Source organism: Nycticebus coucang, chromosome 21 (assembly GCF_027406575.1).
Source record: "Nycticebus coucang isolate mNycCou1 chromosome 21, mNycCou1.pri, whole genome shotgun sequence".
In the NCBI taxonomy this organism is placed as follows: domain Eukaryota; kingdom Metazoa; phylum Chordata; class Mammalia; order Primates; family Lorisidae; genus Nycticebus; species Nycticebus coucang.
The window spans coordinates 55,162,965-55,190,644 of NC_069800.1; the positions used below are offsets into that span (position 1 = coordinate 55,162,965).

The 27,680-nt window shown below is 47.3% G+C and overlaps 1 protein-coding gene across 1 annotated transcript; it reads left to right on the top strand.

Annotated features, from left to right (window-relative positions):
• Positions 1–1,089: 1,089 nt before the first annotated feature.
• DDX27 (DEAD-box helicase 27) lies at positions 1,090–26,778 on the top strand. Its single transcript, XM_053574173.1, has 21 exons — positions 1,090–1,218; positions 4,716–4,862; positions 7,087–7,146; positions 7,390–7,609; positions 8,661–8,707; positions 8,828–8,914; positions 10,473–10,578; positions 13,404–13,577; positions 14,520–14,670; positions 17,969–18,068; positions 18,202–18,343; positions 19,154–19,307; positions 19,859–19,940; positions 20,048–20,225; positions 21,811–21,917; positions 22,057–22,159; positions 24,984–25,078; positions 25,175–25,298; positions 25,693–25,780; positions 26,421–26,495; positions 26,617–26,778. Exons 1-21 carry the CDS (start codon positions 1,129–1,131, stop codon positions 26,633–26,635), a joined length of 2,349 nt encoding a protein of 782 aa, XP_053430148.1. The 5' UTR covers positions 1,090–1,128; the 3' UTR covers positions 26,636–26,778.
• The last annotated feature ends 902 nt before the right edge of the window (positions 26,779–27,680 follow it).

The following is a 27,680-nucleotide window of genomic DNA, read 5'->3' on the forward strand; positions in this document are numbered from 1 at the left end:
AGGTTGCTATGAACTACAATGATGCCATGGTGCCCTAAGCCTCTGTCTCATTGGTGAGATCTCAGTGAAGATCTCCAGCCTAAAGTTGGTGTGAGCATTAAATTAGCTAATGCAGCTTGGCGCCTGTGGCTCAAGTGGCTAAGGCGTCAGCCACCTACACCTGAGCTGGCGGGTTCGAATCCAGCCCGCCCGCCAAACAATGACAGCTACAACCAAAAAATAGCTGGGGGTTGTGGTGGGCGCCTGTAGTCCCAGCTACTTGGGAGGCGGAGGCAGGAGAATCGCTTGAGCCCAGGAGTTGGAGGTTGCTGTGAGCTGTGAGGCCACAGCACTCTACCCAGGGCAACAGCTTGAGGCTCTGTCTCAAAAAGAGCCTCAGGCTCTACAGGCGCCCACCACAACGCTCAGCTATTTTTTTGCTGCAGTTGTCATTGTTGTTTACCTGACCCGAGCCCGGGTTCAAACCCGCCAGCCTCGGGGTATGTTGCTGGCGCCCTAACCACTGAGCTACGGACGCCGGGCACACAATTATTAGTATTTTCTCTTCTGGAGCCAAGGTCTCACGTTGTAGCCCTGGGTAGAGTGCCACGGCGTCATCATAGCTCACAGCAACCTCCAACTCTTGGGCTCAAGCGATCCTCTTGCCTCAGTTTTTCTATATTTAGTAGAGACCGGGTCTCACTCTTGCTCAAGATGGTCTTGAACCCCTGAGCTCAGGCAATCAACCGGCCTCGACCCCCCAAAGTGCTAAGACTGCAGGTGTGAGCCACCGCGTCCGGCCATCTTCCACAATTTTTTGTACATAGATGCACATATAGAACTTATCAGTGCACCTCTTTACACCATCCGCGTCGCCACGCTCACGATCCTCAAAGATTCCCATTGCTTTTCGACCACAAAAACAATAGAATTTTTTCATCTAAACAAAGCCCCGCCTCTTACGTCACCACACGAAACCACGCCTCAGATTGCCGCATGCGCATTCTAAGAGGTCGAAAGGGGAGGCGGAGTCGAGACCGCGCGAACGGAAGTGAAGCTTGGCACATGCGCAGTGGCAACAAGGAAGTTGCGACAGAGTAAGGGCCGGACTGCAGTGCGTTCGCTTCCGGAAGTGGCTGCTGCGACAGCATGCTTGCGGAGTTGGGTTTAATAGGGACCATAGGCGAAGATGACGAGGTGCCGGTGGAGTCCGAATCTGACTCCGCAGACGAGGAGGAGGTATGAGCCGATCGGGGCTGGGGGCACGGCTCCGGTCCCGTGGGGTTCCTTTCACCATGATTGCGCAGACCCCTGCCCCCGACTCCTCAGCATAAATCCCCCGCCAGGCCGGGATTTATCCCGAGAAGGGTCTCACTCGGACCCCGCTAGCTTTTGCCCACCTCTACACCTTTGCCCGTGCAATTTTCTGTCACCTTGCTTAACTCAGTATCCATTCATTGACCTGATATTTAATCTAGGCCCTGCGTAAGAGAGACCCCTAGGTGAGGTCAGCCCTGGTTCCTGCCCAAGGAGCTGTGTTATCCACCCACCCGTATGTCCGGCGAGATAGTGTTTATTACCTAGGTGTGTTGACTTAGTGGTAAATATTGGGGGCGGAGCAGTGAACAAGATGGGTCTCATTATCCTGAATCTTATGGAGGCCTGGGGGAGGGGGTTACAGATGTTACAGTATGACAGTTAAAAAGGGATCCGTCTCGTGAAAAAGATGTTTGCTCTTCAATGATTCAGCCCAGATGCTACCCCCCTACCCCCGCATCCTCATCTGCCTACTTGACACATCCTTTTGGCTGCCCCATGACTTCTGCAAATTCAACTCTTCCAAAGCCAAACTTCTGGGCTCCCTCACCTTCCCAGCCTGTTTCCGTGTCAAGACAGGAGCCTGGGAGTCATTCTTGACAACTTCCTCCACTTCATCCCCTCCCCTGCTCTGCGAGCTCAGGCTTCTCCCCTCTCTCCATTCACACTGTACCCGGTCTTTTACAGGCCACTGCCATCTCCTGCTTGGAGACCTGCAATTCAAACATACCTTGTCTCCATCTCTCTCTTGTCTCCTTTTGGTGCATTCTTCTTCTTTTTTTTTTTTTTTTTTTTGTAGAGACAGTCTCACTTTATGGCCCTCGGTAGAGTGCCGTGGCATCACACAGCTCACAGCAACCTCCAACTCCTGGGCTCAAGCGATTCTCTTGCCTCAGCCTCCCGAGTAGCTGGGACTACAGGCGCCCGCCACAATGCCCGGCTATTTTTTGGTTGCAGTTTGGCGGGGGCCGGGTTTGAACCCGCCACCCTGGGTATATGGGGCCTGCGCCTTATATGAGCCACAGGCGCTGCCCTGGTGTATTCTTCTTAAACTTAGCAGCAGAGGTGTTTTTATTTAGAGCCCTCCCTTAACATCCTTCAGCCTGCATTCATGTGGCTTTCATAGTCCTTCATCTCTGGTCCTTCCCTCCTCTGGATTCATCTCTCAGAGCAACATGCCAGTTAGATTCACTCACTTCATTTCTTAGAAATCTGCATGATCTTTATTCTTTTTCTGCTCAGAGACTTTTCTCCTCCTCTGCCTAGAACACTATTTGCTTTGTGTGGAAACCTCTAGCTATGTATGGTTTGCACGTCATACATGGCTTCATTCTGGAACCTTTCCTGACACCTCTGCTCCCCATCTGAAACAATTAAGTGACCCATATCATCTGTCTAAGGTACCTGTTATTTAATGTGCTGAGAAACATTTGAGAACAGTGATTAAGATCTTGGCCTGGCGACGTAAGTGTCTGTATTTGAATCTTACTTCTCCTGCTTATCAGATGATGATCTTGGGTAGGATACTTAACCTATGTCTCATTTTCCTCTCTATAAAATGGGAGATAATGGTAGCATCTCATAGAGTTAAATAAGAGACTTAAATTATATTAATATATGTGCATAACTACACGTGTATGATACATATCTAAGGATAGTATGTACTAGTAATTGTCCTCAGTAAATGGTAATTTATTAATTAGCCATTCTTTTTTCAGCTCATTGAGATTGAGGGTAGCGACTGTCTTGATTACTCCTTTATTCTCTGTGCCTAGTGTAGGCTATCATGTTTATGAAGGGCTCAATAGATTGCTTTTTTCCCCAGCTTTATTGAGGTAGGGCTGACAAATACAATTTTATAAATTTAAGGTATACAAGGCGAATTGTTGATATATGTACATACTGCGAAGTGATTATTATAAGTTGGTTAGCACATTTATTACCTATTACCATTTTGGGGGGGTGAGGACATTTAAGATCTCTCTAGAAAATTTCAAGTAGGTAATATTATTACTAACTATAGTCACCATGTGTTGTATACACTAAAATTGAAAAGTTAGATCACTAGAACTTACACGTCTTAAAATTGAAAAGTTTGTACCTTTTGACTGATAACTCCCTATTTCTCCCACATCCTAGCCCCTGGCAACCCCATTCAACTCTCTGTTTCTTTTTTTCTTTCTTTTTTTATTTTTTTGAGACAGCATTAAGCTGTCGCCTTGGGTAGAGTGCTGTGGTGTCACAGCTCACAGCAACCTCCAACTCCTGGGCTTAAGCGATTCTCTTGCCTTAACCTCCCAAGTAGCTGGGCCTACAGGCGCCCGCCACAATGCCCTGCTAATTTTTGGTTGTAGTTGTCATTGTTGTTTGGCAGGCCTGGGCTGGATTGAACCTGCCAACTGTGGTGTATGTGGCTGGAGCCTTAGCTGCTTGAGTTACAGGCGCCGAACCTCTACTCTCTGTTTCTACGGGTTTGACTTTCTCTCACATGTCTTCTCTATATGTTCATTAGAATAAAGCTCATTTTTTTTTTTTTTTGTAGAGACAGAGTCTCACTGTACCGCCCTAGGGTAGAGTGCCGTGGCGTCACACGGCTCACAGCAACCTCTAACTCCTGGGCTTACGCGATTCTCTTGCCTCAGCCTCCTGAGCAGCTGGGACTACAGGTGCCCGCCACAACGCCCGGCTATTTTTCTGTTGCAGTTTGGATGAGGGCTGGGTCTGAACCCGCCAACCTCGGCACATGGGGCTGGCGCCCTACTCACTGAGCCACAGGCGCCACCCTAGAATAAAGCTCATTCATTGTGTTATTCAAATTTTCTGCAGACTCATATTTGGTCTGCTTGATTGATCTGTTACTGACAGAGGTGTGTTAAAATTTCCCCTGATAGGATGGTGCCTGTGGCTCAAAGGAATAGGGTGCCAAGCCCCATATGCTGGAGGTGGTGGGTTCAAACCCAGCCCCTGCCAAAAACTGCCAAAAAAAAAAAATTTCCCCCAATAATGGTTGATCTTTTAGTTTCCTATAATCTGTCCATTTTGCCTTGTATTTTTGAGACAGAATTTCACTTTGTTGCCCTCGGTAGACTGTCGTGGCATCACAGCTCACAGCAACCTCAAACTCTTGGGCTTAAGGGATTCTCTTGCCTCAGCTTCCCAAGTAGCTGGGATTATAGGTGCCTGCTACAACGCCTAGCTATTTTTTAGAGATGAGGTCTCACTCTGTCTCAGGCTGTTATCGAACTCCTGAGCTCAAGCAATCCACCCGCCTTGGCCTCCGAAGTGTTGGTATTACAGGTGTGACTCACTGCTGCCTACCTTATATGTTTCTATGCTCTTATTGGGCACTCTCCTTTCCTTTTTCCTTTTCTATACTTTCATAGCAGCCCTGTAGTTACCCTGCCCCTCTCTTTTCCTAGGGGCCCATTGTGCTGGGCAGAAGGCAGAAAGCCTTGCAGAAGAACCGCAGCGCAGATTTCAACCCAGACTTCATTTTCACTGAGAAGGAGGGGATGTATGATGGCAGCTGGGCTCTGGCTGATGTCATGAGCCAGCTCAAGAAGAAGGTGAGACTGATAGTTGCAGATCTCGAGATGTTAAGATTGGACAGAAGGTTTCAGGGGCTACCCTGACCTCACTTCATTTTACCTCCTGCTTTCATTCAGCAGAGACTCGAGCCCCCTTGAAAACATGTGATGTAGTTTTAATAGGGTGGGGAGAGAGGGCCACAAATGACTGGCAGTCTTTATTTATAACGAACAAAATATAAAATGTTGCAAAACAAGTTTATTCCAGACTTTAGTTACAAACACATTTATCTATAGGTAACATTTAGAAGTATCAAAAACTTCTTATTTCCTTCATTATAAAATATCCATGACAGCTTTTCCTAGTGGAGGGAATGATGAGCTCAGACTAACTACGGTGTGTATATTAGGAGAGACCTTGATTTTTTTTTTTAATACAATTGTTATTTTATTTTATTTTTATTTATTTATTTTTGAGACAGAGCCTCAAGCTGTTGCCCTGAGTAGAGTGCTGCTGTGGCATCACAGCTCACAGCAACCTCCAACTCCTGGGCTCAAGCAGTTCTCCTGCCTCTACCTCCCAAGTAGCTGGGACTACAGGCACCTGCCATAACGCCCAGCTATTTTTTTTTTTTTTTTAAGTGACAGAGTCTCACTTTATCTCCCCTCAGTAGAGTGCTATGATATCACAGCTCACAGCAACCTCCAACTTCTGGGCTTAGGTGATTCGCCTGCCTCAGCCTCCCGAGTAGTTGGGACAGCTACCAGGTGTCCCAACTACTCGGGACAGGTGCCAGCCACAACACCCGGCTATTTTTTTTTTGTTGTTGCAGTTTGACTTGCAGCCATCATCGTTGTTTGGCAGGCTCCGGCTGGGTTCGAACCTGCCAGCTCAGGTGTATGTGGCTGGCACCTTAGCTGCTTGAATCACAGGTGCCAAGCCTGTTCCGTGTTTTGATGAAAATTTATTTCAGGTTTATTGAACAAATTTATTTATTTATTTTTTTGAGATAGCTCACTCTGTCACCCTTGGTAGAGTGGTGTGGTGTCATGCCTCACATCAACCTCAAACTCCTGGGCTCAAGCGATTCTCTTGCCTCAGCCTCCCAAGTAGCTGGGACTACAGACACCCGTCACAACACCTGGCTATTTTTTTTTTTTTTTTTGTAGAGACAGAGTCTCACTGTACTGCCCTCGGTAGAGTGCTGTGGCATCACACGGCTCACAGCAACCTCTAACTCTTGGGCTTAAGCGATTCTCCTTGCCTCAGCCTCCCGAGTAGCTGGGACTATAGGCGCCCGCCACAACGCCCGGCTATTTTTTGTTGCAGTTTGGCCGGGGCTGGGTTCAAACCCGCCACCCTCGACATATGGGGCTGGCGCCCTACTCACTGAGCCACAGGCGCCGCCCACACCTGGCTATTTTTAGAGATGAAGTCTTGCTCTGGCTGAGGCTGGTCTCCAACTCGTGAGCTCAGGCAATCCACCCGCCTTGGCCTCCCAAGTGCTAGGATTGCAGGCTTGAGCCACCATGCTTGGCCTATTGAACAAATACTGTATTTGTTGCTAGGTCTTGGCATATAGGCCCCATGTAATTAAGGACTTGGTCTTATGGAGCTTATAGTCCAGCAGGGTAGAACATAGTGGGACAAATACTTACGCAGTTAATTGCATTTATGGTAAGCACTATAGCAGGTCAGGGTGCTTTGAGTGTGCACAAAGAGGGCCTATCAATTGCTTAACTTTCTAAAGTTTTACCAGTATTCAGTATTACCTGAATTTGCTTAGATTTCAATGTTTTAATTTTGTCTGATTGGCAAGGGAAGGGTGTTTGTTTCCAAGTAGTATTTACATGTAATTCTTGCATCACCTAGTAATTCTATGATTCTAAATGGTGGACATCTGTGAGCCAGGCCTGGTTTTGCAGTCGTCCCAGCTACCTAGGAGACGGAGGTGGATGATCCCTTGAGGCCAGGAGTTTGCCTGGGCAACATATTGAGACTGACTGTTAAAAAAGAAAAAAAGTAAAATGTAGCTGTTTGTATTGGTTCTTGATAATTTAAAGTTTTTTTACACATAGGCCCATGACTTAATACTGTGATTATTATTATTTTTTGCCATGAAAGTCTGCAGATTGGGTAATCTGTCCAAGGACAGAGAAGCCTTTCCTATGTTAACATTAGAGACCTGACCCTCAGAGAAACGTTGCTTGGTCTCTTTCCCACATGTGTATTTCTTTCTCATCTCTTTGCTTTTATTTACAGAGGGCAGCCACTACACTAGATGAGAAGATCGAGAAAGTTCGAAAGAAGAGGAAGACAGAGGTGAGAGGGAAAAGCAGTTACTTCCTGTTGTAATTATACCCTGAGCTTTGCTCAAAATGACCCCACCATTTCTCCGTAAGCCCAAGTTGGGGTGTGTCTAGGGCAGACACTCTCCTCTTATTAATCTTCAGGAAGAATCCACACGGCATTCTGTCCAGTCTGCACAGCAGCACTGTGCTCTTCCTGGGTTGAGAGTTTCCTGAAGTTTACAGCCACCCTTGCTTTATTTTAATTTTTTTGCAGGATAAAGAAGCCAAGTCCCAGGGGTCAGAGAAGGAGAAGGAAGCAAAGGAGGGCTCCGAGGCAGAGGAGGGCTCTGAGATGAAGGAGGGCTCCGAGGCAAAACAGGGTTCCGGACCGGAGGAGCAGGAAGACCTTCAAGAGAAGGACACAAAAGGCTCAGAGGATGAAGAGTCGGAGACCGACTATTCATCTGCTGATGAGAGCATCCTCACCAAAGCAGGTGGGCGTGACAGTGGGGGTGTCAGATGGGGACAGGAAATGGGAGGGCATCATCTTCCCAATGTAAGAATCCCTCCCCTCTCCTGCACAATTGATATTTAAAATCTCCTCCTTGTATGTTGAAGTCCTTTTTTTTAGGTTTTCTTCTCTTGGGATTTTTTCTGGAGATACAGTCTCACTCTGTTGCCCTGGCTAGAGTCCCATGGTGTCATCTTAGCTCACAGCAACCTCAAACTTTTGGGCTTACGCGACCCTCTTGCTTCAGCCTGCCCACTTGGCTGGGACACAGGCACCTACCACCAGGCCAAGCTAATTTTGTATCTTTAGGAGAGATGGGGTCCTACTCACTGCTGAGCTCAAGTGATCCTCCCACCTCAGCCTCCCAGAATGCCAGGATTACAGCCGTGAGCCACCACACCCAGCCTCCTCTTGGGATTTTGTTCAGGGTATTATACTTTTCAGACAGTTGGCTCCTTCCCCACATGGCCACTGGACGCCTCTGACTCAAACTTATTTAGGGTGACCCATGTCAGATGGGTCCAGCCAGGTGGGTCTCCAGTAAGTATTTCATGCAGAAGTGTGGGCTGAAATACTGTACTATAGTGTAGTGGTTGCTGAGAGCCTGGTTTCTGGACAAGACTCCCTGGGTTCGCCTCCTTTCTGACTGTAAGCGAGTTATTTCACTATATTACCACATGGTATCCTCTGTGCAGCGAGGGTGGTGACAGTTGCCCCCTCATAGCTGACTTGTGGATTCAGTGAAGTAATCCCTGTACCAGCGGTTTTCAACCTGTGGGTCGCGACCAATGAAAACACATCCTGCATATCAGATATGTACAATACGTTTCATAACAGTAGAAAAATTACAGTTATAAAGCAGCAATGCAAATAATTTTGTGGTTGGGGGTCACCACAACATGAGGAACTGAATCAAAGGGTCGCGGCATTAGGAAGGTTGAGAACCACTGCATAAGCGGTTAGGACAGCGGCCAGCAGATTGTAAGTGCTTGGGAAGTCTGAGCCCTGGTCATCAGCTGTATTTTTCTCCACAGATACACTCAAAGTAAAGGATCAGAAGAAAAAGAAAAAGAAAGGACAGGTGAGTGGCTTTGGAAGATAGTGTGTAGCTTGTTTTGACAACTCGCAAGGATTTTCAGGTCATTTGGTTTTGGGGGCCCTTTTTGGTGACTTCTTATTCTCTTTGGATTTTCTGGTGTAGGAAGCAGGAGGATTTTTTGAAGATGCTTCGCAGTATGATGAAAACCTCTTATTCCAGGACATGAACCTTTCCCGTCCTCTACTGAAGGTAGTGGCTTCTGTGGGATTACTACAGCGGTCCCTAACCAGACTCCCTGCTTCCCATTTTGCTTCCCTTGGCTCTTGTCCATACAGCTGCCAGAGAACACCCTTAAACAGTGATCTCTGGCTGGGTGCAATAGCTCACGCCTGTAATCGCCCCACTTTGGGTAGCCATGGTGGGAAGATGGCTTGAGACCAGGAGTTCAAGACAGTCTGGGTGGCAGAATGAGACCTTGTGTCTACAGAAAGTTAAAATATTATCCAGGTGTGGTGGTGTGCACCTGTAGTCGTAGCTACTGGACAGGGCTGAAGTGGGCGGATCGATTGAGCCCAGGAGTTTGAGGCTGTAGTGAGATATGATCACCCTACTGCACTCCAGCCTGGGCGATAGAGTGATGCCTTCTACCCAGGGCACAGAGTGATGCTCTGTCTCTTAAAAAAAAGAGCGCCTGTGGCTCAGTGAGTAGGGCGTTGGCCCCATAAACTGAGGGCGGCAGGTTCAAAACTGGCCCCGGCCAAACTACAACAAAAAAAAATAGCCAGGCGTTGTGGCAGGTGCCTATAGTCCCAGCTACTCGGGTGGCTGAGGCAAGAGAATTGCCTAAGCCCAGGAGTTGGAGGTTGCTGTGAGCTGTGTGATTACTGAAGGCAACGAAGTGAGACTCTGTCTCTACAAAAAAACCCCCAAAAAACCAAAACCATTATTTCCATTGAGTCCTTACATTGACTACATAAGACTGCCCTGGCTTGGGGCACAGTGGTTACAGTGCCAGCCACATATACTGAGGGTGGTGGGTTCAACCTGCACCCAGGCCAGCTAAACAACAATGACAACTACAACAAAAAAAATGGCTGGGCATTGTGGTGCGTGCCTGAAGTCCCAGCTACTCGGGAGGCTGAGGCAGGAGGATCCCTTGAGCCCAGGAGTTTGAGGTTGCTGTGAGCTGTGACGCCATGGCACTCTTACTGAAGGCGAGATGGTGAAACTCTGTGTCAAAAAAAAAAAAAAAAAAAAGAGACTCTGTCCCCTTCTGGTCCCCTCTCATGACGTCTCCTAACACTCATTCTGCTCTGGCCATGCTATCTCTTTGCTGACCCTAAAACAGGTCATGTATCCTCTTCCTTAGAGCCTTTGCACTTGCACTTTGCACTTCCCTCTGCCAGTTAGACGCTTCTTCCAGAAATCTGTAGGAAGGGGTGCTTCCTTACGTCCTTCAGGGTTCAACTCAATATCCCCTGCTCAGTGAGTCCTTCCCTGCTGTGATTGTACCCACTCCCGCCTCAGCCCTCTGCATTCCTCTCTGTAGCTTCTGTGTCCACATGGCATGTGTTTGGGTTTTGGTCTGTTTATTTTTCACCAGGTTGTAAGATTTCTGAGGGCAGGGTGTTTTGAATTTCTTTTGTGTACTCTGTGTCCTCAGTGCCAAGGTGGCAGGCGCTCAGTAAATGTTTGTGGAATGGATGGGAAGGACTGACACAGTGACCACTTGTCTGGACACTTGCCCTGTTTGTGTTGTGCTGAGATGGGCCCCAGCGCCCCTCACTCTCCTCTCTTTTCTCCTTAGGCCATTACAGCCATGGGCTTCAAGCAGCCCACCCCGATCCAGAAGGCTTGCATACCTGTGGGGCTGCTGGGGAAGGACATTTGTGCCTGTGCAGCCACCGGGACAGGTGAAAGGGTGGGGCTCTGGTGGGGGGAGGGCTCTAGGTTGAATTAACAAAAGGATAGTTTGCTAAAAATGCAGTTTTGTGAACTATTTGAAATGTTTGTAGAAATTCATTCCAGACTGGTGATTTTGATGGCTTTGGAAGACTTGGCGGAACTTAGAGTTGACTAGCTTCCATTTTGTCTTCATGGCAGCAGTTTACCGAATGTTCAGTTTGTTTCCACCTTGTTCCCTGTGGCTGTAGGGGGAGGCAATTGGGGGGACAGGGAGCAGAGAGGGTCCTCTGTTGGGGGGAGAGACTGAGAAGACGGTGCCCAGTGCAGGTTGGATGGCCCATCCCAGAGGCCAGGAGAATGGGGTGGGAGAGTGGGCAGGATGCAGTGGATACCAGGCCTCTCCATCTTGGCCCCCACAGAAGGGAGGTGGGGGAGAGACAGACTGAGTGGTTACCAGTCCTTAAAAGGTGGTGATGAAGACAAAATCAAAATCCCAGCTACTGCCAATAGAATAGGACAGGACTGGGACAGTGGACGAGCTGGCCTATTCCCACAGAGTCAGCTTTCACATGAACCGAAACGGAGTGGGTCAGTGATCCCCAGTCCTCTCTTCAGGTCATAAGTGACAAGTGACAGCAGTGTGTGTGCTCAGCACTGCCTGGCTTATTCTCTGCAGCACTTGGTCTCTTCTCCCAGACCACATAGGCTGTGGCTGGGGCCCAGCGTATGCAGCGCTGCATTCTAAAGACAACCTATTCTGGCTCTGCCCCTGTAGCTCAGAGGCTAGGGTGCCTGGCCACATATACCAATGGTGGTGGTGTTGTTTCCTGGGGCCTGCGAAACAACAATGACAACTGTAACAAAAAAATAGGCGGTGTTGTGGCAGGTGCCTCCCTCACCTCAGGAGACTGAGGCAAGAGAATTGCCTGAACCCAAGAGTTTGAGATTGCTGTGAGGTGTGACACCATGGCACTCTACTGAGGGTGACATAGTGAGACTATGTCTCAAAAAAAAAAAAAAAGACGACTCATCCTTGTTTTGTCAGGCATTGGCCTCTTTCCATTTTGGGGAAAGATGGAGAATTGCCATGCTTCATTCACACACACACGCTGCTGACAAGAAGTTAAATGATTTCATTTTTTGGAGGCAGTTTGGCAGTGGATAGTCTTACTCTTAAAAGTGTTATTGTGAGTTACTCGGTTAACCTGTTAATTATGCCAAAGAAAGATGGACTTCTCAGGGGTTGAGAGGGCTGGCTCACTTCCATATTTTGAGCAATTGACAAAATGAGGGGTTTATGAACATGAGTTATGATAATTAGCTTTAATTTTAAATCATTTCTGTTTGTGAGTAGGTGGTACATGTAATGATTCAAAAATGAAATTTTTTTTTTTTTCTTTTTTGGTTTTTGGCCGGGGCTGGGTTTGAACCCGTCACCTCTGGCATATGGGACCGGCGCCCTACTCCTTGAGCCACAGGCGCCGCCCAAAAATGAAATATTTTAAAAAGGTGTACAGTAAAAAAATCCCCATCCACCTGGTTCTTCGTCCCTACCCAGCCACTTCATTAGTGTCCTGTTCTTGGTAAAGGTTTTTTTAAATTTTTAATCTTTTTAGTTTGAAATAATTATAGAATACAGGAAATTGCAAAAATAGTGTATAGAGCAGTGGTTCTCAACCTTCCTAATGCCACGACCCTTTTATACAGTTCCTCATGTGTGGTGACCTCCAACCATAAAATTATTTTTGTTGCTACTTCATAACTGTAATTTTGCATGTTATGAATCGTAATGTAAATATCTGGTATGCAGGATGGTCTTCGGTGACCCCTGTGAAAGGGTCATTTGACTCCCAAAGGGGTTGCGACCCACAGGTTGAGAACTGCTGATATTGAGTCTCTTGAGTGGTGACAATCTGACATAACTGGAGGGCAATTTCAAAATCAGGAAATTGGCATTGATACAACAGTTAATTAGACGGCAGAGCTTATTCAGTTTACTGAAGGATTTATTTTAAAAAATAAATAGTGCATGAGAAGAGGTTCAATCTAGTAATGGGTCACACATTTCAGTGGGCCTGGTGAAGGTTGTCTTCATTTAATCCTCTTGGGTTATCTCTCTGACCGTGGCGTTCTGACCCCATTATGTTTGGCCCTTTGTAGGGTTAAAGATTTTATTAAAGGGGTGTTCATTCCTACATTGTTTATTAGTGGAAAACAGCTGAAAGGTCCAACCATAAGGATCAGTTAATTCTATGGTAGAAATAGTAATGTACTAGAATACTGTGCTACTATTTTAAAAAAGGGAAGAGTATTTAAATAAATGGAAAAATACCTATTTTAAGTTTTTGAAAAAGGAAAGGTACGGAACTAAAATTTTTTATATTTCTGTAAAAAATTATAAAAAAAGACTGGTAATACAGATCTCATTATGTTATTAATGTTTCTTTTGGTTGGCTAAATAATGGGTGATTTTTATTATTTTCAGGCTTTTTTGTATTTCTGAGATATTTTTGCACTGACTGTTTCATTTGAAAGCATTAAAAATGTTCTTTGAAAAATAAGTTGCTTCATGTCCTCCTGAGCAGACTGGTAGGTTTCTTTTTTTTTTTTTCCAGAGCACAGATTTTATTTAGACTGGTAGGTTTCTAATGAAAATCCAGGCTGAGGCAAGAGGATCACATGAGTCCAGGAGTTTGAGGTTGCTGTGAGCTGTAAGCCACAACACTTTAGCCTGGGGCAACAGAGTGAGACTCTGTTCTCCCCAAAAATAAAACAAAAAATCAAATGAAAATCCAACTGTGGAAGGGATTGACTCTTTTCGTGGCTTCCTCAGGTAAAACTGCTGCTTTTGCCTTGCCTGTCTTGGAGCGTCTGATCTACAAGCCCCGCCAGGCCCCAGTGACCCGGGTGCTGGTTCTGGTCCCCACCCGAGAGCTGGGCATCCAGGTGCACTCTGTCACCAGGCAGCTGGCCCAGTTCTGTAACATCACTACCTGCCTGGCTGTGGGTAAGTTTCTGGCTAAGGACGGCATCCTTCAAGAGACTGTGATATGTTAGAACCACGGTCCTCAACCTTTTTGGGGTCAGGGACCAGTTTCGTGGAAGACAATTTTTCCACGGAGTGGGGCCGGATTGGGAGGGTCAGTGGTTTTAGGATGATTCATGCTTATTACATGTCCACGCAGAGCACCAGGTATTAGATTCTCACAAGGAGCATGCAACGTAGATCCCTCACGTGTAGTTTACAGTAGGGTTCGTGTCCCTGTGAGAATCTGATGCCACTGCGTACCTGACGGGAGGTGGGGCTGAGGTGGTGATGTGAGTGGTGGCGAGCGGCTTTGCTCGCTTGCCTGCTGCTCACCTGCTGTGTGGCCCAGTTCCTAACAGGCCGCTGACCAGCACTGGTCTGCAGCCCGTGGGGTGGGGACTGCAGTGGTAGAGGATGGACACTTTCTGCCATGTACAGGTGATTGGCTCCTGGAATGGTCTTTATGTTGATTGACTCCACTTACAAACCAGATGATGCTTTCATAGTACTTAGTGGGGGAAAGATTTGATTGATACTTACCAACCTTGAAAAATTATGGGAAAAAACTCTTTCTCAGTACTGAATAAATTTAGGATGTAATTTCTGCTCAGTGTGAATAATGAATCAAATATTATTTTGAGCAGTTGGAAGTCAAATGTGATTTTGTCGCTGTGTACAAAGACTTCATCAGTTTCTGAAGTCGCTTGTCTTAGTCCTCAGATGGTCTGGTTGTTCTACTCTGAAGTGCTTTTCTGTCCCCATCCTTTTTCTTCCTTAGCACAATTGTAATTCCACGGTAGTGGAATGTCCACAAGGGTGGGGCCCTTGTCAGTCTTGTCCTCTGCTGTTTCCTCTGTATCTGGTGTGAGGCCCAGCGCTGTGCGTGACTGACCTGGCGCCTGGGGGCGCTGTCCTCTGCAGGTGGCCTGGACGTGAAGTCTCAGGAAGCAGCTCTTCGGGCAGCGCCTGACATCCTCATTGCCACTCCAGGCCGGCTCATCGACCACCTCCACAATTGCCCTTCCTTCCACCTGAGCAGCATCGAGGTACTCATCCTGGATGAGGCTGACAGGTACATGTCCCAGGCACTCTGGGATCCAACGCCCATGCCCCGGACGAGAACCTGACACCCAGCGTTATTCTTCGTGGCTCTTGGCTATCACCTCTTGTGTGTGGTACCAGTTCAGCAGCTCACACTTGGGCCTCTGTCCATCCTTAGCCCACATTTTCCTGCTTCTCTCTCTTCCTGTAACATGATGGTTAAGAGGTAAAGTGGGTGAAATGCTGGATTTGCCACCTCCTGAGATTTAGAAACATTATTTCTAAAAGTAGTTCTCAAAACACATTATTTCATGTTTGAAATGGGGGGCGAGAACAGTACCTGCCCTGTAATGTTGAGGATCCGGGGGGTGATGTAGGGGGCAGGCCAGTGAGTTTTCTGTAGTAGGGGATTCCCCTTCCCCCTCTTCCTTTCCTCTTGCTCTCTCCTCCTATATCCTGTACAGGTGCCATCTGCTTGCCTCTCTCCTTCATGGCTGATCAGAATGAACTCAAGAACTGGACTGATGGTGGAAGTGGAGGCAGGGCAAGGTGATCGCAAACACCCCAGAGCATGGCAGGTTTACTGTCAGATTAAAGCATCTCAGGACTCAGCAGGTCCTTAAACAAGCATCTGATCTGGGATACCTCCTCTTCCTCCCCCATCCTTCCATTTGCTCGGGCTGGAATTCCCGGCATCTCCTCGCCTTTTCACACACCCAGCACACCCATTGGTAAACCTCGTCTGCAACCCCCACTTTGGGGCTTCTGCATTTGCTGATCCCGTAGCTGGAGCGACCTCCTTTCCCTCCTTTGTGTTTTGCTCTAGTTATCACATAAATAGGGGGCCTTGGCTGCCCACTCTGCTGCCCCCTGGTCTGCCTTGCTCTCCCCTCCTTCTGTGTTCTCTGGGGAGCTGTGGCTCTGACGACCTCATTGCCACCGAGGGCTCGCTGTGGGCCTATGCTCCTCTCCTGGGACACGGTCTTCCTGAAGGCGATGCTGCTGCATCCTATGCCCAGGGTGTGTCTAGTGTACAGCAGGTGCTCAATAAGTAGTTGTTGAATTCTGATTGGCTGGTGGCCCCAGAGCAAACGAAGCGTTCCTGAGGCCTGAAGGGGGTAAAGGAGATCATTTTAAGCTAAGGGGCATGATCTGACTAGGACTTTAAAGGGGGAGCGAAACTGTATTCTTAAAAAACGTCAATGTCTCAAAAGACCAAGAATGGCTGAGGCCGCATTTGAGATTAAGGAAAGTAAGAGTACAGCTCGGTGTGAGACCTGGTCCTAGCCTGGAGCCTGGACTGGAGGGGACGTGCTGGAAAGGATTGGGTCAACCGAGAAGCTGGAATCAAAGTAATCTCACGATTATTATTATCTACAAAGAGAAAAAGTTTCCCTCACAATAGAGAGATATGGCAGACACCACCATATCCTGGTGAACAAGTGCATATCTGTGGTTCTTGAATAAACCGACCCTTGGTGTCTCCTAATGGGGTGGATGTGAAGGGCACAGCCACACCCCTCAGCAGTCTCAGGTGGTGATTTCTATGCGTCAGTGATGGGGAAACAATTACTAGACAAATTCAGTATGTGAAAAGCATTAGGAGACTTTTCTAGATGAAGGGAGGCTAAAGAGATGTGGCAGCTAAGTGCAGGAATTGTGGTTCTTGGATGAAAACAAAAGGTAGCTATCATGACACTTTTGGGATAGTTGAAATTTGAATGTGGCCTGTACTACAGATATTATTTAAACGCTTAAACATCTTGGATGCCATGATGGTGGGTTATATAGGACAAAGAGCTGTGTGCTGAGGTGTTTGGAATAAGATGTCATGAGATACTCATCTGGCTTGTGAACAAAGGGCTCACGCCTGTAATCTTCACATTCTGGGAGTTGGAGGCAGGTGGATTGCTTGAGCTCAGGAATTCAAGACCAGCCTGAGCAAGAGGGTGAGTCTGTCTCTAAGATTAGCCGGGTGTTGTGGCAGGCGCCAATAGTCACAGCTACTTGGGAGGCTGAGGCAAGAGGATCGTTGAAGCCCAAGAATTTGAGGTTGCTGTGAGCTATGATGCCACAGCTCTCTACGGGGGTGACAAACTGAGACTCTGTCTCAAAAAAGAAAAAAAAAAAAGAAAAAGAAATAGTGCTGGGCATGGTGGCTCTCGCCTGTAATCCTAGTGATACCAGAATTTCGCTCTTCAGTAGGTTCTTGGTCTCTGTGATTCGAAGAATGAATCCACGGATCACAGATCAGTAAGACAGGATTTATTTACAGAAAAGAATATAGAAGTGCCTGAGCTCCTGGCAGAGAGAGAAAACCCAAGTCGGGAGAGAAAAACTCTCTCTCTGTCCCTTTGCGGGCTCTGTCTAGGGGTATCTATAGTCACATGGGGCCCTCAGTAGTTACATTTAGCTTGGCTTGGTAGTTACATTTAGCCTGTTAGTAGTTACATTTAGCGAGTTAGTAGTTACATTTAGCGTGTTTGAGACTCTGTGAGGTATTTGGGACCCTCTGTAGTTACATTGTGTCTGGGACTCTCTGTGAGGTATTTGGGACACTCAGTAGTTACATTTAGTGTGTCTGGGACCCTCTGTAGTTATATTGTGTCTGAGATCCTCTGTGACATATTTGGGACTCTCAGTAGTTAAATTTAAAGTGTCTGGGACCCTCTGTAGTTACATTTAGCATGTCTGGGACAGCGTGTCTGGCACATGTCTGGGACCTGAATGAATGTCTACGGAATGCCTTTCATTCCCAGGCCTAAGAAGTGCCCCCGCCCACCCTCCAGCCCACTGGTTCAGCTGCTTGCTGCCACCGCACCAACATTGCCAAGGCAGAGAGGCAGCCGGTCCGAGCCCCCCAGCTCCACGAGCTGGCTGGGATCCCACTTGTCCTGTAGCACTAGCACTCTGGGAGGCCAAGTTAGGTGGATTGCTTGCGCTCAGATTTCCAGACCAGCCTCAGCAAGAATGAGACCCCTTCTCTCCCTTCTCTCTCTATTTTCTCTCCTGAAAATAGAAAAACAGAGGCAAGAGGATCGCTTGAGCCCAAGAGTTTGAGGTTGCTATGAGCTATGGGGCCATGGCACTCTACCCAGGGTGACAGAAGGAGACTGTGTCTCAAAAAAAAAGAACAAAAAAAAAAGAGAAAGTGAAGATGGAAAAGTGTAGTCCTTTGTGAATCTTGGTGAAAGGGTAAAATAATGGTAATAAGGTGAAATAACTAAACAAGTCCTAAGTACAAGCAGTGTGTGCTGTTCCATGTCCCTCATCGTGACGGAAGAGAACCAGACCAGTTTGTGGCATGTTCTTCCTCTCCCCATTTCCAGGATGCTGGATGAGTACTTCGAGGAGCAGATGAAGGAGATCATCCGCATGTGTTCCCACCACCGCCAGACCATGCTCTTCTCAGCCACCATGACGGACGAGGTGGGCTGGGGCCTTCTCTGTGGTGGAGGGCAGGCATGATGTGGCTGAGGGGTCTGTCGGAGTGGGAGCGGCTGCTTCCTCCTGTCCCCCCTTTTTGTTGACAGCTGAGCAAAGCTGGGTTTGTACTTGGCAGGTGAAAGATCTGGCTTCTGTCTCCTTGAAGAATCCCGTCCGGATATTTGTGAATAGCAACACTGACGTGGCTCCCTTCCTGCGGCAGGAGTTCATCCGGATCCGGCCTAATCGGGAAGGGGACCGGGAAGCCATTGTGGCAGGTAGCAGCTCAGAGGGACTGGGCAGGTGGGGATGGGGGTGTCCACACTGACAAACTTGGTTTCTGCCCTGGACTTCCTCTGTATAGTCCTCCCCCTGCAGAGCGGCACTGTGGTTTATCTGCTGCTGGCTGCCTCCCTGAGCCTCCTCGTCTTTACTGCCTCACCATTCCTCTCTGTGTCCTGCTGAACTCCCACCACTCGGCAGCAGCTGCTGCTGTGGGCAGGGCTGCCGTCTGCTGCATGGAGTTTTGCATGGCTCTGCTCTCTCTGCTTCCGCCTGGCCCTCTGGTTCCCCACACTGCAGCCCACTGAGGACGATGCTCACAGGAGAATATCTGCTCTTCTTATGTTCTTATTGGAACACTCTGCAGTGGCTTCCATTGCTGTCAGGCTAAAATCCACATATGCTGTGAGCCCTGTAGCACCTCTGGGACCTGGCTGTCACCTGCCCCAGGTCCCCAGCTATGGAGGCCTGTTCATGGCTCTAGGCTTTTACGTTTGCACTTTCCCCCACCTGGAATCTTCCCCTGATCTTCTTGTGGATGATCTGCTTAGTCATTCAACTTAATGTCACCTCTTTAGGGGACAGCCCTAAGGCCACCTTTCCCATCCTTTCTTCGTTCTCTCTCCTGATGTTATCACTCTCAGGGATTGGCTTCTCTGTCTTTCTCCGAAACATGAGTTCCATGAGTCAGGGATGGTGCTTGAGTTCCCCATTGTCAGGCATAGCAGCTGCCCTTGTTGGGGGCGGGGGGACTTGTTGAATAAGAATCTAGAATTTGCTGCAGTTCATTCTTCTCTCCCTGTCAGCTCTGTTGACAAGAACTTTCACTGACCATGTGATGCTGTTCACCCAGACCAAGAAGCAGGCCCACCGCATGCACATCCTTCTGGGGCTCATGGGGCTGCAGGTGGGCGAGCTCCACGGCAATTTGTCCCAGACGCAGCGGTTGGAGGCCCTCCGGTAATGTTTGGGGCAGGGACTGGGTTCCCCCACACCTTTCTTGGGCAGGGCAGATAGAGTAAAAAACAGGATCCCAAGACTAGGTGTGGTGGCTTATGCCTGTAATACCAGCAGTTTGGGAAGCTGAGGCAGGAGGATCACTTGAGGCCAAGAGTTTGAGGCTGCATTGAGCTATGACAACACCACTGTACTTGAGCCCAGGCAGCAGAGCCAGATCCAAATAAAGCAAAACCAAATATAGGAGGGTCCTGAGTGTTATTAGAGCAATAATAGGGGACTCAGACAGCATAACCCCTGCCTCAAACATTTTAATCTAACACCGTGAAGTCACGTTGTGGATTTATTTAGAATGCTGACTTTGTAGTCTTGTGGGAGATGATCTTTATGCCCTACGACACTTATCCCCAGACTGGGAGTGATTGAGGAACAACAGAGGAAGCTGACTTAGAAAGACAGCACATCTTAATCTGTTCCTTGCTGGCTGCAGCCCTTGTGGAGCATTACTGGGGTAGGGTGTCTGGAGGAACATCTCTGTTTGTGGCTATTTATAGGCGCTTTAAGGATGAACAGATTGACATCCTCGTGGCCACTGATGTGGCAGCCCGTGGACTTGACATTGAGGGGGTCAAAACAGTGAGTAGGCCCTGTCTTCCTTGAACTTCTGCTGGGAGTCTTTTTGCCTACTCACATTCCTCCCTTCCCCGGGCAGGGCCGACTGATGTTCGGTTTTGACCTCCCAGGTAATCAACTTCACGATGCCCAATACCATCAAACATTACGTCCACCGGGTGGGGCGGACAGCGCGAGCTGGCAGGGCTGGGCGCTCAGTCTCCCTGGTGGGAGAAGAGGAACGGAAGATGCTGAAGGAGATTGTGAAAGCTGCCAAGGCCCCCGTGAAGGCCCGGATACTTCCCCAAGGTGAGGAGGCAGTGCTGTCATGGTGCAGGGCGGTCGGGTGGGCAGGGCAGGGGACAGTGTGATAGCTGAGAGCAGGTGCTTGGCGTCAGGAGCCACTTTGGAATCCTAGTTCTGCCACTTCCCTTCCTTGCGTCACCACTCTAAGCTCGCAAGCGGGAATAAAGATGGAATTGTAAACATAGTGCTTCATTCACAGGTACGTTCCTATAGGAAACTGGGAAAAGCAGGTCTCTTCTTGGGGCGTAATTCCCACTAACACCGTCTCCTTCCTGTTGGTGGGCAACTGAGGGGAGGGAGGAAATCACCTTTTGTTCTTTTTAGGTATCTTTCATTCTTTTTGTTCTTCTTGCTGAATAAGAATCTGCCCCAGGTCCCCAGCTATGGAGGCCTGCTCATGGCTCCAGGGGTCACATAAAGCACATTCTCTTTGAAAATTATTATTATTTAATTTTTTTTTTTTTGAGACAGAATCTCACTTTGTGGTCCCGGTAGAGTGGTGTGGTGTCACAGCTCACAGCAACCTCAAACTCTTGGGCTCAAGGAATTCTCTTGCCTCAGCCTCCCAAGTAGCTGGGACTACAGGCACCAGCCACAACCCCCAGCTATTTTTAGAGAGGGGGTCTTGCTCTTGCTCAGGCTGGTCTTAAACCTGTGAATTTAGGCAATCCACCTGCCTTGGCCTCCCAGAGTGCTGGGATTATAGGCATGAGTCACAGTGCCCGGCCTTCAAAATTATTTTTTAAAGTTACAAAAATAATACATATATATTTATTGTTGGAAATTAGTGAATAAAATAAGCAAAAATGTAATTTCTCTGTCCAAGAACTCATCACTGTTAATATTTAGGTACATATCCTTTTAGGCCTTTGTTCCATTCATAGATATCTTTCCTTCTTTAAAATTTTCATTTTATTCATTCAATTAGCAAATAGGTCTTGAGTGCTACTGTGTGCCTGCTGCTGTTTATTCTGTTGTAGGTGCCGGGGTACAGCAGGGAACAAACAGCTGATACTTTGGTGAGAGGAGGGGACAGTAAATAAACTAATAGTAGACGCTACTGGGAATGACAGGGGAGAGGTGCCTACTTTAGGAAGGCTGCTCAGGAAAGGCCTCTGTGCCGCTGGCCTTGGAGCTGATCCTGGGCTGCTAGGAATGAGGCGGCCACGGGAGATGTGGGGGCAGGCTGTGCTGAGACAACAGGGCAGAAGCTGTGGAGGTGGGAGCAAGCTTTGTGTGTGAGTACAAGAGAAGGAAGGGCTAGGGGCTTAGGACATGGTGACAGGGGGACACAGATCAGAGAGGTGGGCAGCGGTCACTCTTAGTCTGGGAGTAGGTGAAGCACAGAAGTCAAATACTAAAAAACATAATTTCCTATGTCTGTCAATACGCAGGCACATATTCTCATCAGCTACAAAGTATTAGTGGTTACTCTTACTTTTAAGTTCTCTGGTTCTTGGGCAGCGCCTGTGGCTCAAGGAGTAGGGTGCCGGTCCCATATGCCAGAGGTGGCAGGTTCAAACCCAGCCCCGGCCAAAAACCACAAAAAAAAAAAAAAAGAATTCTTAAGTTCTCTGGTTGTCTTAAGACGTCATCCTCAAATTCCGGGACAAGATTGAGAAAATGGAGAAGGACGTGTATGCAGTTCTGCAGCTGGAGGCAGAGGAGAAGGAGTTGCAGCAGTCAGAAGCCCAGGTGAGGCTGTGCGGGCGTCACGTCTCCACTTGGCTCAGTCACACACCGCAGTGGCCCTGCTGGTTCTGCCCCCCCAATACTACTGTATCCGAGCCCCAGTTTTTACAGGCTTCCCAGCAGGGCTGCTTTTGTCGCTCAGATCAATACAGCAAAGCGGCTCCTGGAGAAGGGGAAGGAGGCAGCAAACCAAGAGCCTGAGAGGAGTTGGTTCCAGACCAAAGAGGAGAGGAAGAAGGAGAAAAGTAAGTCAGGAGCTTCCTCAAAAAGCTAAATATACAGTTACCATAGACTCAGCAATTCCACTGATCTATACCAGAAGGAACTACAAACCGGCTCAAGCTTGTGTGCCAGCGTTCTTTGCACTATTCATAATCGCCAAAAAGTGGAAACAAACTGTCCCTCAACGAATGGATAAACACATATGTTACACGTGTGTGTGCGTGCATACACGCGCGCATGAGCACGTGCACATCCACACGTACAGTAGAATATTATTCACCCATAAGGAAGTTTCGATACATTCTACAAGGAAGAGCTTGGAAAATATTAGGCTGAATAAGATAATCCAGATGCAAAAGGATAAATATTGTCTGATTCTACTTATATTCTACTGATTCTAGGTAGGCAAATTCATAGAGACCGAAGTAGACTAGAGATTACCTGAGGCTGGGAAGGGGGCAAGGGGAGTTATACACAGCTTCTGTTTGGGCTGCTGACAGTGAAGGGCCTTCCTGTTGGGAGTTTTGGATAGTGGAGGTGGTTGTGCAATGTTATAATACAAGTGTAATTAATGCCAGTGCATCATACAGTTAAGAATGGGCAAAATGAGACTGAGTCTCAAGCTATCACCCTGAGTATAGTGCTGTGGCATCACAGCTCACAGCAACCTCAAACTCTTGGGCTTACGTGATTCTCTTGCCTCAGCATTCCAAGTACCTGGGACTACAGGCGCCCGCCACAATGCCCGGCTATTTTTTTGTTATTGTTATTGTTGCACTTGTCATTGTTTTAGCTGGCTAGGGTTGGGTTCGAACTCACCAGCCGTGGTGTATGTGGCCGGTGCCCTACCCACTGAGCTATAAGTGCTGCTGGCAAATTTTATGTTATATATATTTTACCACAATAGAAAATTTTTTTTAAAAGGTCAGGAGATATTAAATACATATTGCCTCTCCAATGCTGGAAACCCAAACAGTAATGAATTTACCTTGTTCTGCAACTTGTGTTTTCACTTAATTTTGTAGCTTAGAGATCATGTCCTACAGACGCATATATAACTGCTCTTTTTCTTTTCTTTTTTTTTTTTTTTGTAGAGACAGAGTCTCACTTTATGGCCCTCCGTAGAGTGCCGTGGCCTCACACAGCTCACAGCAACCTCCCAACTCCTGGGCTTAAGCGATTCTCTTGCCTCAGCCTCCCAAGTAGCTGGGACTACAGGCGCCCGCCACAATGCCCGGCTATTTTTTGGTTGCAGTTTGGTCGGGGCCGGGTTTGAATCCGCCACCCTCAGTATATAGGGCCGGTGCCTTACCGACTGAGCCACAGGCGCTGCCCTGCTCTTTTTCTTTTAAAACAGCTGCTTGGTCTTCCATTATGTGGGTAGATCACAATTCATTAACTAGTCCTCTGCTGAGGGACAAATCCAGTCCTTTAGCATTATGAACAAATGATGTAATGAATAACCTTGTACATAATGCCTTTTTATAATTAAGTAAGTACACTTGGTTAGCAGGATAAATTCTTTTTTTTTTCAATTTTTTTTTTTTTTTTTTTTTGTAGAGACAGAGTTTTACTTTATTGCCCTCGGTAGAGTGCCATGGCGTTACACAGCTCACAGCAACCTCCAACTCCTGGGCTTAGGCGATTCTCCTGCCTCAGCCTCCCAAGTAGCTGGGACTACAGGCACCTGCCACAATGCCCGGCTGTTTTTTTTTTTTTTGTTGTTGCAGTTTGGCTGGGGCTGGGTTTGAACCCGCCACCCTCGGTATATGGGGCCAGCGCCCTGCTCACTGAGCCACAGGCGCCGCCCAGCAGGATAAATTCTTAAAAGCGGAGTTGCAGGTCAGAGGCTATATTTTGTTAGAGATTGCACAATCACCCTATATAGAAGTTATATTACCAATTTCAGAAACTGTCTATATTTTCTTATTCTTTTTTTTTTGGTAGAGACAGAGTCTCACTTTATGGCCCTCGGTAGAGTGCCGTGGCCTCACACACGCTCACAGCAACCTCCAACTCCTGGGCTTAAGCGATTCTCTTGCCTCAGCCTCCCGAGTAGCTGGGACTACAGGAGCCCACCACAACGCCCGGCTATTTTTTTTGGTTGCAGTTTGGCCGGGGCCGGGTTTGAACCCATCACCCTCGGTATATGGGGCCGGCGCCTTACCGACTGAGCCACAGGCGCTGCCCAAAACTGTCTATATTTATGGGAAAAAAAAGAAAAAAAAAGAAGGGTGTTAAATTTCTACGTTAAAAATAGAGTTATAATTGGTGGGAAGTTGTAGAGTAGTGTAAGTGACCTATAAGTCTTCAATTTTCCTAACAGAAGGCTCAGTAGATAATGAAAGTCTTAAATGGATCCAGTGAGAAATAGTTGAAAAAGCATGTTTTTTTTTTTTTGTTTGTTTTGTTTTTTTGAGACAGAGTCTCACTTTGTTGCCTTCCATAGAGTGCCATGGCATCACAGCTCATAGCAACCTCAAACTCTTGGGCTTAAGTGATTCTCTTGCCTCAGCCTCCCAAGTAGCAGGGACTACAGGCACCTGCCACAACGCCCAGCTATTTCTTAGAGACAGGGTCTTGCTCTGGCTCAGGCTGGACTTGAACCTGTGACCTCAGGGCAATCCACCTGCCTCAGCTTCCCAAGTGCTGGGATTACAGGCGTGAGCCGCTGTGCCTGGCAAAAGCATGTTGTTTAGTGAGATGGAGGTAATCTTTGGGAGAGAAAGTGATTATTGCTTTTCATTTTAAGTTGTTACATTCCGATTTATAATATCTGCATTTCTTATTGTGAGTTTAAGAAAAGACATAAAATTGTTCCTGAAATTTGATTTCTTCTCCTCTCAGTTGCCAAGGCTCTGCAAGAGTTTGACTTGGCCCTAAGAGGAAAGAAGAAAAGAAAAAAGTTTATGAAGGATGCCAAGAAAAAAGGGGAAATGACAGTGAGTGGCATCTCCTTTGGAGTTTGGGCCCACCCAGTGGGAGAAGTCTGAGTAGCCTGGTGTGTTCTACACTCCACACGTCTTCCTTCTTACCAGGCAGAGGAAAGGTCTCAGTTTGAAATCCTCAAGGCGCAGATGTTTGCTGAGAGGCTGGCCAAAAGGAATCGCAGAGCCAAGCGGGCCCGAGCAATGCCTGAGGAGGAGCCAGCAAAAGGCCCTGGTAGGTGGATGGAAAGGAAGTCTGAGGGAACTTACAGGAAGGTTCTCTTGAAACCTGTGCTTATGGTTAGGGACAAAACTTGAAGGATGATGGCAGTAGCCCACATTTTTTGCATAATTAGTATGTACCAGAGTGTATAGTTGTCCCTTTATTGGTCCAGGGGATAGAGTGACCCTGTGGTTGGTTGGTGGGATAGTTAGAATTCAAACTCCGGACTTTCTTCCTCTGGAGCCTAAGTCCTTTCTGCTATTTGAGGAATCAGTGAGGGAAGAATGAGCTGCAGTCTTTTTGTGTCAGAACATGCACTGAATGTGGAACCATTACCATTAGCTTAAGAGGATTTAGGAGCTTAGGCCAAAGAGGATCATATTTAACCCATACACTCTGTACACAGCCAAGAAGCAAAAGCAGGGGAAAAAATCTGTATTTGATGAAGAACTTACCAACACCAGCAAGAAGGCCCTGAAGCAGTATCGAGCTGGGTAGGATTATTATTATTTTTTTTTACTAGGGAGATGGTTTAGAGCTGGCTAGGATTTTAAGTCATCATGGAACTCTTGGTGTTTTGATGGAAGATTTAAGTCTTCTCTCTCCTTCCCCGCTCCCAATTCTGACATAGACCTATAGCTTTATAGTGTATAAATTCAAGCCTGTCTATCCTCTAACCCATCTCCCCTGCAGGCCCATCTGTGGACCCCAGGGTGAGAATAGGAGAGAGCTGTTCCTGCCTTGGAAGCAAAATAAAAAATTTGGGGGTTTAGAAATAGAGCTTCGCCTCAGGAGAGTGATAACTCTTACATCTCAAGATCCCCTGAGAGTCCTAGCTTGTTCTTAGGAATGTTTTGTCCTGCCCCACTTCTCCCACCCCATGGATTGGGACAGACTCAAGCTTCCCAAATAGTTCTGTTATATATAGGAGAAGGGCTTCTACCAACATTAGAAGCCCTTCCTTTCAGAAATGCATATTATCAGGTGGAAACACATAAAGGCTTGTAACTTAGGTCCTGAAAATAATGCATCCCAGTGATGCTGCTGGTTCATGTGGGAGCCATGTGGTGCAGAGTAAGGCATCAGTCATGTGTTCAAGAGCTTGCTCATTTCAGCATCTCATCTCTCTCATAGCCCTTCCTTTGAAGAAAGGAAACAGTTGGGCTTGGCCCACCAGAGAAGAGGAGGAAACTTTAAATCTAAATCCAGGTGATGCTGTCAGGTTTGGAGGGCCAGAGGTGGTTATGCTGGGATTAGAGAAGAAACGTTTCATGGAAAAGGCGCTTCTCCTTTCTCTTTCTGGTCTTAACTCTGCTGATTTTCTTAACAGATATAAGAGGAGAAAGTAACCTTGGCAACCTGAAGAAGGTCATGAGGCAGCCCTTAAGTTCCTTCCCTGTGGGAAGTCATCCTGGCTTCGTCTGTCTTTTCTCCATTTGTAAAAGTTTTTAAAAAGCTTGTCATTTGTGTATTAAAAGAAAAAAAAAGTTGGGGTGGTGGTGGTGTGTAGATATTTTCTTTTTTTTTTTATTGTTGGGGATTGAGGGTACAATAAGCCAGGTTACACTGATTGCAATTGTTAGGTAAAGTCCCTCTTGCAATCATGTCTTGCCCCCGTAAGTGTGTAGATATTTTCTAAGCATTTCTGTCCATCAGCCAAGGCTCCCTTCTTGCTGATTTGATTTCATCTAATATTCCAAATGGAAGAAGTATTTTGTGGGAGGAAGAAACTCAGCTAATTATATTATATATTTTATTACTATCTCTTCCTCAATGGCAGAGTCTTCTAAGTCTGGAGTCTACTAAGTTTGGCACTGCCACATACAATTGGAATGTGTATGCTTATAAAGGAGATGCATGTGGAGTGAGGAAATTCTTGTTAAAAGTTCTCTTAAAGCCTGGGCAATATAACGAGACCCCATCTCAAGAAAAAGTTCTCTTCTGTTGATGTTATAGAACTAAGAGCTGGTGGCGCCTGTGGCTCAGTGAGTAGGGCGCCGGCCCCATATACCGAGGGTGGCGGGTTCAAACCTGGCCCCGGCCAAACTCAACAAAAAAATAGCCGGGCGTTGTGGTGGGCGCCTATGGTCCCAGCTGCTCGGGAGGCTGAGGCAGGAGAATCGCCTAAGCCCAGGAGTTGGAGGTTGCTGTGAGCGTGTGTGAGGCCACGGCACTCTACCGAGGGTGGTACAGTGAGACTCTGTCTCTACAAAAAAAAAAAAAAAAAGAACTAAGAGCTGTCATTTACTGAGCACCGCCCATGTGCCAGACATTCTGTGTGCTGAGCTGGTAGTGTTTTCCCCATTTTTTCCAATAAAGAAACAGAGGTTTGCTAATGACTAGCTTTCCAGAGTTGCAAAACTGGGAATTCAGGTTTCTGAAACCATCATCCAC

Coding starts and splice junctions, on each gene's coding strand:
- DDX27 (XM_053574173.1), top strand. CDS start 1,129: ATGCTTGCGGAGTTGGGTTTAATAGGGACCATAGGCGAAGATGACGAG. Junction 10,579..13,403: donor CTGTGCAGCCACCGGGACAG/GTGAAAGGGTGG, acceptor TGGCTTCCTCAG/GTAAAACTGCTGCTTTTGCC. Junction 18,344..19,153: donor CCGGGAAGCCATTGTGGCAG/GTAGCAGCTCAG, acceptor TCTCCCTGTCAG/CTCTGTTGACAAGAACTTTC.